Below are 9,939 nucleotides of genomic sequence, written 5' to 3' on the forward strand. Positions count from 1 at the left end.
CTCAAAACTAACAGTAACTCAGCTCCTCCTCGATCCTCCTCTCCACTCCCAGATGCACCCCTAGATATCTGTTCCTGGGTGAACCCCCACCCCTGAGCTAAGCCCTGGCCCCGGCTCAAGCCAAGACCAGCACCCCAGCACCCGGCTCCTGCCTCCAGCCATCGACCCCCCCTCTCCTCTTTCCTGCTCTCCCCTGCTCTGCTCTGTTCCAAGCCGATGACGTGAGCCAGCGAGAGGAGCTTTGGAGCTGGTAGCCTGGCAGGCAGCCTAGTTTGCATTTGCGCTTGTCGCTGTCGCAGCGCACTTAACTCCTACTGGCCTGGATAGCCTGGCTTTCCAAGAGAGAGAAAAAAGCGAGAGGGGATGGGAGAGGAGGATGTAATCCCTCACCTCATCTCGTCTGCTCTGTCTGAGCTGTTGGAGGCCTTCTCCGTGTCTGTTGCTTGTTTGGGTAATGTACAGTTCTGCCACCAAGCTACAACTCCATAGTTTACCAATCCACTTCTTTAGCTCTAGCATTTATGTTAACAAAGGCGTCAAATCCATACAGAAGAAATGCATCGTATGAAAGAAGACAAGCACTGAATTATTCTACAACAAGACAACCCATCCCAACCTCCCTCCTCTCTCTTCCTCCTTCCTCGCAGAGCGAGTGAATTAGAAGGTCAGCAGCGGGCCTCTGGGAGAGCCATGTTTCTTTTGTCAGGGCCCTAGAGGAGGGAGCGAGGCAGGAGGGGAGAAAGGAGAGAGGGAGTGAGAGAGGAAAGGGAGGGATGGAGCAACCTTTCTTCTTGCCCCCGCCAGTGAAATCACGGCCCTGGCTCCAGGGGTAGAGCGCTTGGGCCATCCTGCCCGGCCTTTTCTACCTCGCTCACACTGAGGAGGCCCATTCACTGAGGGCTGGCCACCGCTGCCCTGTCATCCTCGCCAGGAAGGAAAACAGGGGAGGAGGAAGGGTGGCGTGTATGCCTTAGAGAGGGAGGGAAGGAGTGAGGGAGGGAGGGAGGAAGGAGAGAGGAAGGGAGAGAGGGAGGGAGGGAGGGAGGGGGCTCCTGTTAAGACTCTGGTTCTTGGGTTTCACAGTTTGCACTGGGTCTAAAATGTGTCTTTAGTTAATGCATCCAGGGCGGACTTCAGTGTCCATCTAGAGGGTTGGAGGAGGGGGGGTAGAAGGGCGGGGGGTTAAAAGGGAGGGATGGAGTGAGTCGGAGGGGAGGGCGAGCAGTTGAAAAGAGAGAGAGAATAGGAGAGAGATTGAGGAGAGGGAGCAGGAACTGAGCGTCTTTCTGAATGAGGGCCGGACCGCCAGCCAGTTTAATTCATGTGGCGCTGAGGCTGGCTCCTCAGAGGCTAGCTTTTCATCTCCTCCCCCACACAGAGAGAGGAGAGAGAGGAGAGGAGGGAGAGGAGAGGAGAGGAGGGAGGAGAGGAGAGGAGAGGAGAGGAGGGGAGGGGAGAGGAGAGGAGGAGAGGAGAGGAGAGGAGAGGAGAGGAGAGGAGAGGAGAGGAGAGGAGAGGAGGGGAGAGGAGAGGAGAGGAGAGAGGAGAGGGGAGAGGAGGAGAGGAGAGGAGAGGAGAATGTGACTCGGTCCCTCTGTTCCTGCAAGCACTGCTCCAATCTCTTCCCCCATCTAAGGACACACACACACACACACACACACACACACACACACACACACACACACACACAGGCAGGCAGACAGGCAGGCAGGCAGGCTGACCCCCCCACCCCCCACCACCAAACAAAGGAGGGGGGGGGGAATGGGCAGCGAACACCAACTGACATAAAACAGGCTTTAAAGGCCAGTAATGAGAACCATCTGAGGCGAAGGAAAGCAGAGAACAGCACAGAGCAACCTCAGGCAGAGGAGAGCAAACTCTCTCTCTCTCTCTCTCTCTCTCTCCCTCTCGCTCTCTCCTTCTCTCTCTCTCGTAAACACCATCTCATTCTGTAGCCTGCGGACAGGGCGCTGGGTAAGGAAGGCAGTGCTGCCAGAGGGGATTATGGGAGAGAATTGTGGAAGCCAGGAACACCTCCTGCACGAGAGACGGGGAGAGGAGAGAGAGGGAGAAAGAAAGAAAGAAAGAAACCTGTGTCTTGCCCTTGTCCGGCGGGCGCAGAGGAAAGTTAGCCGCCTACAAAGACGCCCCCCGTACGCACAAACACACCCAAACAAACACTCACACATCAACTGAAGCCTTTCCTGCTCTTCCCACATCACCGCTTCTCCTCACAATACCGAACGAGACACACACACACACAGAACGTATTCTTCTCCACACAACAATTCAGCGTGTTTGTCTTCCATTACAACATAACACCGCACGGGAGACAGAACGAGAGAGGAAAGGAGGAAGAGGAGAAGAGAGGAGCGTTGTTCAAAGAGCCAGGAGGGAGGAATTTATGTGGATGTGGGAGAAACACACCTCCCTCCTTCACTCCCTTTTTTATTACAGAGGGGAAGCAGGGGCCCCCACAATCACTGCCTCATCATCACAAGTAGGGGGGGAGTTGAGTGTATGTGTGTGTGTGTGTGTGTGTGTGTGTGTGTGTGTGTGTCTGTGTGTGTGTTGGGTGAGGGAGGGGGCACAGAGAAAGAATGAGTGAAAAGGAGAACAGAAGATGGAAAATAACGAGATTGACGACAGGGGGAAAGAGTTGAGTAGAAAGAGTCAAAAAAAGAATAGGTGACCAAATGAAGGAGAGATGGGGAAGAGGGAGAGACAAACAGACTGTATATATTTACCTGAAAGCCCCACAGGGGCTGAGTAGGTCGTTCCCCCAGTATCACTGGATGAAGGTCCAGAGTCTGGAGAATCTAAGAGAGAGAGAGAGAGACTATGTATTAGTACTGTATGTGTGTGTGTGTGTGTGTGTGTGTGTGTGTGTGAGGGAGACGGCAGAGCAGCAGCTGTGAGGCCGTCAATCACTCCAGTGAAATCAATGCCTAATGAAGACGCTGACGACCAAGCGCACACACGTACACATGGAGAGAAGAAGACTCGCAGGGAAGAGTTTCTTACACCCTTGACACAGGCCGGAGATAATCCCCCATAATCCACTGCTCCAGGAGGGATGTTAGCCCCATACGTCTCCTCACAGGCTAGCTGCTGATCTGGAAACAGTGGTATTCTTTCAGCTAATGACTGCTTCCTACTGAGAATTCAAATGCGGACCACCCAACATTTTGTGTCTCTGAGTCTCCCTTTATTATAGCCTTCTTTTCATTTGGCCTGATAACTGTCTCTCTCTCTAAAGACACAGAAGAAAAGAAGAAATATTGGTAGAAGTAGAATTTTTCTTTACCCTCCCTGAGATAAGGAGGCCTAGGTCTGACCCTCTCTCCTCATCTCACGTGATTTAAAGATGTGCTAACAGGAGACTAGATCCAGACCTGGGCCAAGATCCACAACTCCCTCACCCACTGCTGCACACCCAAACATACGTTCCCCATTCCTCCGTTCCTCAGAGGCCAGCACGAAATCCACAAACTGCTCCCAGAAGAAAGAAGATTTTCCTGCCCTAAAAAACAGTCAGCCAACATTGTGTGTGGATGCATGTGTGCTGAGGGCTTGGGGAGCATCACCGCCCACATCTGTGTTTGTATGAATGTTTGTGTGTGTGTGTGTGTGTGTATGCGTGTGTGTTTGTGCGTGTGTGTGTGTGTGAGGCTGCCTAGGTCACTAATAGGAATCTGCAGTTGAGCAGGATACACTCCATCATAGCAAAAACAATGAGGCAGGCAGGACTTAGAGAGGCAGCCTTGAAAGCTGTGTACTGTAAATTTTCTTAATGGCATACTAGCAGGCAGACAAGGGAGAAAAAAAAAAAAAAAAACGAGTCCCTTTCTCTCTCTCTCTTTTCTGTGTTTGAATAATAAACTCCCACCAAGACTTGTAATCTAGACTAGTTTCAACATGACGCCTGAATGAAGCTTTAACAAAACCACCGAGCGCTGAACAGAGCGGCGCACAATTGGGAGCAGGCTGGCTGAGTTGCAGTGCTGCTGGTAGCTTGGTATTCACTAATGATACATTCCATTCACGGCACGTCAACGCTGCGCTGCACCTACCATCCAGCGAACTGCAGTCTGTGCTGCTGCTGCTGGTCACCTTCACTCTCTCTCTAAACTCTTTGCGCTGCTGCAGTTTCCTTAGAATGGCACACACACACACACACACACACACACACACACACACACATGGCTGTGGCGTTCAACTTTACTGCACATGAGATCAGAATTCTACAGACAAAAATGAAAATGTCCCTTTAACAAAATGACCTGGTTCTGATGCAATTTTAATTGGAGCTTTACTGTAAAAACTATAGTGGACGTAGGACTCAAGTCAGTCCATATAGTCCTCTGTCTTATTAGTATTAATGACACCCGTGTGGTATGGATCAGGGTGCAACTTGATGAGTAAGGTGAAGCTGTCCACACAGAGTGACTGGGTGTTCAGTTTTGCACTTAACCCACCGTATGGCTAGGGTTTAGGGAACATGAAGTTTCTGTCGGAGAAAACTTCCACACTGAAGCTAACAGAACTTCTCACTGGCGTCCTATTTACCCCGAGCTAAGCTGCGGTAGTCAGAAAGTAATAAAGAAACAGCAGCCGGTGTGGTTTCGCTGCTCGCCCTACACCCTGCCCCGTCCGGACACGGCCCGTGCTGCTGTGGTCGCGGTAACGAGATGCACGGCCACGGCCCCGGCCTGCCTCGCTTTCATTGGCTGCCAGCGGCCGGGCCTGGTCTCCCGGGGCAACAGTTCACAGCTGACCACAGGGCCGAGGGGGCATCAGAGAGACGGGGGGAGAGAGAGAGAGAGAGAGGGGGAGAGAGAGAGAGAGCCAAACAGTGTGTGATTCACATTCCCCAGAGCTGAAACAAGGTAGCGTTTTACGTCTGGGACTCTTTCATATTGACCACTGCTGCTGGAGCGGACGGGCCGCCTGACACATATAACCTGCCTGCTTCCTGCTCACTGAAATCATAAAACCATCATCATAAAACCTCTCGCTCGCTCTCGCTCCCTTCCTCTATCTCAAGCACAATTTTTCTCCGATGCTTTACAACATTTGATTGCCTTTTAAAGGTTAACCATGCAGATTTTACTAAAGTGATTGTGAGTGGAAACTAACATTAGATTTAATGCGGTAAATAAAATATAATGAGAATATTACAGAAAATTATAATGGCCTCCAGTAATGGGAAGGAGTCTGTGATTGACAGCTCCCCCAGGCACCTGGGAAAGACCCCTGTCTGTCCGCACGATAAGCTCATCGTGTGTGTGTGTGTGTGTGTGTGTGTGTGTGCGCGTGTCATTGCCCCCATCCAGCCTGCTCCATTGTCCTATTAATATATGTCCTCTTTCACTCTCTTTCCCCAATAGAGAAAGAGAGATAGAGACAGAGAGAGAGAGACACAGAGAGAGAGAGAGAGAGAGAGAGACAGAGAGAGAGAGAGAGAGAGAGAGAGAGAGAGTCCCCTTTGAAGAGCCTCAGCTGCAGCTGCACTGACTGAATGCAACCAAAAGAGGAAAGAATATGTGGTCACTGCATGACAGGTGAGGTAGAGACGGATGTGCATTTTCTCTTAGAAACTGAAAAATATATTATCAGAGAATATGAGTTGAAGAGTATGGGAGCTGTAGGTGACAATAATGCCTATAACACACTGAGAGAGAGAGAGAGAGAGAGAGAGAGAGAGAGAGAGAGAGAGAGAGAGAGAGAGAGAGAGAGACAGAGTCCTTCGTAGAACCACAGCTGCAGCTGCAATGACTTCCTATTGTTTCCACTCACTGAAAGCCACTTTCTCCTTCTGACTGACTGTTTGGCTGGCTGACCGGCGGACCGGTCATTGTTTCACTCTGAGCTTTTCCTGCACTGACTGCGAGAGATGGGTAAATAAGAGAGGGAACAAGGGCGACAAAGAGAAAATAAGAAAGTGAGAGAGACTAAAATAGGCACGGACTCGGTCTATCCACTCATATCTTTGTCACTCGGCGGCGGCGGCTCTCTATGTGGCGAGAGAAACTCTAGTAAACAGTCAATGGAGTCCTTGCTCTAAGCCCTGCAGGAAGCTGCCTTTCCCCAACAAGATCTTCCTCCCCCTCCTCCTCATCCTCTTCTTCCCCGGCCTCTGCAATTCCCCTCACTCTATATCCTGCTTGGCTCGAAATCTAACACACTTCAAAACCGACTTAGGCGATGACATAACGTGTGGTGCCACTTTACGGCACTGGGGAAGAGGACAGTCAAAACAACATGAAGAGGATGGCACAGGTGGAGGGAGAAAACAATTAGGCATCACTGAAGCTAGTTAAGGAAATCGTTTGCCATCATGATTACCTCACACTGGGATAATTGGCTGAAAGATCATTGGAGGAAGCTAAATTGTGTATTATGCTCTCTCTCGCTCTCTCTATCACACACACACACACACACACACACAGACACAAACAGAGACGTGGATGGTGACACTCCCCAAGCCCTCAGCCTTAATCTGTTGATTCATTCAGTTGATAAAAGCTCGCTGGCTCCAGAGACGCCGCTGTCTGTCTGTTCGCTCTGTTGTGCGATTCACAATAGATAGATGAACAGACTTGCACACAAACAAGCAGGCACACACACACACACACACACACACACACACACACACACACTATGCCCATGGTGAGTGCCAGTCAGTCTATAGCTAGCTGGTATCTCAACTTTGCCCTGGCTGCCAGCCATGCTATAACTGCCCAGCCAGCCAGGCGTGCCACTCCACTGCTATCATAAATCACAACATGGAGCCGTTTCCTCCACACACAAACACACACACACACACACACACACACACACACACACAAATGCGTAATAGAGCAAGTGTCATATGGGTAAGTCTATTTGTATATGTAATGTCATGTGTGAGACTAGACAACACAAGACTGCAGATAAAAATTCCTGAATACAAATTTCTCTTCACATTTGCATGAGTGCTTTTGCAAGAGATGTGGTTTCGCAGCCTACCGGCGCGGCTCGGGCTAATTTAAATATAAGCGCTGTGCATGACAGCTTTGACAAATAACTTTGCAAAGAGACACTTCAACAATTTGTAACGCACAGACTTCCCGGGGTGAATAAAAACATCCAACTCACCTGGTGGTTTAAGAAAGTCCATGGGATAACGCGAATATGGAGGAGGAGGAGACTCTGCGTGGAGAAGAAACAGAAAAGAAAGGGGCAGAGGAAAGGCAGAGCATGAGAAAATAAACGGGAAAGATCTGAACTTTATGATAAGAGTTGTCATTCTTTAGGGAGAGGGTTTCTGTCAGCTCAGGCTGGAGAGGCAGTGCGGCCGGGCGGCTATTGCCTTTCATTTGGCAGGCAGATAAACAGGGGGCCGCCTGGCGCCAGGAGGGCCACTATCAGCGTCTAGGACAAACTGAGATACGGGCCTCTTTTGGCCCGGGACACCACGCACACACAGCCTGGAAACTTCGCCGTGGAAAGACTGCAAAAGCCTGTCTGAGTCGCTGAACTTTTGGAAATTAGTTGTGAAAAGATAAAATACAAGCCACTCGTTTGAAAAGTGGGACTATATGGCTAATGAAGTTTAAAACATCCTGGGCCTATATTTAGATGAACAAGTAGATCCCCAAGATAAAAACATGCCGGCGAAGTTGGGATTTAATTACCACAACAAACAGCCTATTGATAGGGATCAAACATAAATAGCCTAATCAACATTGTTATGAACATCTAAAACCAACAATCGCTGAAAAAAATCATATGCAGGCAGAGGTAAATTATCATTTTCATCATTATCACTAGAAACGGCTGTGTTGTCACTGTCCCAATGTAATAGGCGAAACCCTACTTGACAACATTATCCCGCTGCCAAAAGATGAAGATTGCTACTTGACACACTTTGCCACATCGGCCAAGTTTGACCTTATGGAAACTCAAGACAAGTGTGCCAAGAGAGGTGATGTCATTTCAATTAGGCTAATTAGGCCTATAAGGCTCTGGTAATTATTTGATATAATGGCACATGGTTTGACTGTGTGGCTTGATTTAACTTATTACTTATTATGCTAGAAAATGTTCCATTACGATTTCAGAACTGTGATTTTTTTTGTGTGTGTTTTAGATGTCATTATTCCCAGCTCACCGAGTTCACAAAGCCTGCTCATGTGGTGCGGATTGCAGCAAACGAGCTCTGGGTTGATTTTCCCATAGGATTCACAGCAAGACAGCCTCTTCAGCTCCGAGGAATGCCTGAGGTCCGGCCACCTGAACACTTTGTAGAGCAGCAAGGGGAGGGAGTAAGACTGTTGACCCACTTTGGCGTCCACTTTGCCGGGTAGGAGCAAGCAGGGGCTTCGGGCACCCCCCTTGGACTCCACCGCCTGCAAAAGCACCTCTAATTGTTTCTCTTTGATCTTTTTCAGTATCGAGTGGGTCAACGCCTTCAATTCAGCCTCCGACCCGGCGTTGGACTTGGCGACCTTTGTCGTTTTGCCCATGCAGCAGCCCCCGGAGCCATGCGTCCCTCTGTCCGCCTCCCCGTCGCCCTCGGCGGGCGCACGGCTCCTCCAGAGTCGCCGGACGAGCCCCGATCGTTTGGTCCTAAACATGCGGGACGAAAAGAGGGTTCCCCGGCTAAAAAACGAGCATGGTGTCCGCAAATCATGAAGATTCCGGGATCCGAGTCCAGGCAATGACAAGCAGCCTGAGATAATACGGTGGAAAAACTGGGAGCCGGAGAAACAGAGGCAATCTGTAGCATACGCCAGTCTCTATTGCCTACCCCTATAAACTAGATATCAGAAAAGCAGTCAAGGTTCATATGACTGTCACCTTTCCTTAGGGGATGAACAACCATCACCTTAAGGTATTTAAGACTAGAGCAATCAACCTAGCAGCTTATAAACATCTAGAAAGGCAGGGAAACACTGAACGCTTGAAAATCGCTACAACACGGCAGCATGTAAATGTTACAATTATTCACTTGGTGATGTGCAGGCTAGTGCCGGGCTTGCTCTCAACTAGCCCCTAGAAAACACACTCCGTGCCGATTTTCAGAAAATAAACATTGTCGAATTGTCTATGTATCCACACATTTGTCTGCTATCGTGGAAATTAGATAACAAGGGCCCAATTAAGCCTAAACGCTGTCACAATTATTCCGTGAAAACCGAAGCTCGCCCCGTGTCTTCAAGAGCATTAATCCACAAAAATCCTTGATCCGACTGCACAGAGTAAGGCTCTAACAAGGCTTGCGGGGTTTTTTTTTTAGTTTTTTTTTTTTTTATCCCTTATCATCTAAATATGACACTCGTCTGCAGAGGATGTGGTCTTCGGGGAAATGTTGGAAGGAATGAGCCTCGTCCAAAAAGCCAGGGAGCAAATCCAGGACTGATCCAGACTGAATATACCCCCGAGTTGAGTTGCGTTTGAAAGCGCAGAGAGAGAGACCCTCGGGTTACGTCCGCGCGACGAGCCTTGTAACCTATATTAGTAGCCAATCCCTCGGATAAAATAATCCAACCTCGTATCTCACACGAAGTTTCCGGCTCTGAGTGGGGAAGAAAGCGAGCCGAGGAGTGATCTGGAGGGGTAGACGGCTCTGTAAATGAGGCGGATGGTTTGGGTGCCCTTGCTCCGTCTCCAGTCTCCAGTGCGCATTGACGCGCCCGGTCACGTGTGTGTCTAGACACCCTGTCGCTTAAAAGAAATGTGATTGTGTTGCGCAAACAACAGATCAAGTAGAGCCCACAGCACACACACACACACACACACACACACACACACACACACACACACACACACAGACGAGAAAAACGTTTGAGGGGCAGGAAAGTTAACATTTTCCAGAAAAAAAAAAAGTTGACAGAGTTTAAAGTTGAGGACAGGACGACGCGGTTGGGAAACTAGCAGTTACACACAGAGAGA

General features: G+C 49.5%; 1 protein-coding gene across 1 annotated transcript in view; it reads right to left on the reverse strand.

Moving 5' to 3' along the window:
• smad7 (SMAD family member 7) overlaps positions 1 to 9,657 on the reverse strand; it is a 15,702-nt gene extending 6,045 nt beyond the window's left edge. The window contains exons 1-3 of the mRNA XM_071896768.2: positions 8,156 to 9,657; positions 7,141 to 7,194; positions 2,748 to 2,819 (exon numbers count right to left, since the gene is read on the reverse strand). Of these exons, the coding sequence (XP_071752869.1) occupies positions 2,748 to 2,819; positions 7,141 to 7,194; positions 8,156 to 8,621 (592 nt within the window). The 5' untranslated portion in view covers positions 8,622 to 9,657. The remainder of the gene's footprint in view (positions 1 to 2,747; positions 2,820 to 7,140; positions 7,195 to 8,155) is intronic.
• Between the last annotated feature and the right edge of the window lie 282 nt (positions 9,658 to 9,939).

This window comes from Centroberyx gerrardi, chromosome 2, assembly GCF_048128805.1.
Source record: "Centroberyx gerrardi isolate f3 chromosome 2, fCenGer3.hap1.cur.20231027, whole genome shotgun sequence".
NCBI classification, from domain to species: domain Eukaryota; kingdom Metazoa; phylum Chordata; class Actinopteri; order Beryciformes; family Berycidae; genus Centroberyx; species Centroberyx gerrardi.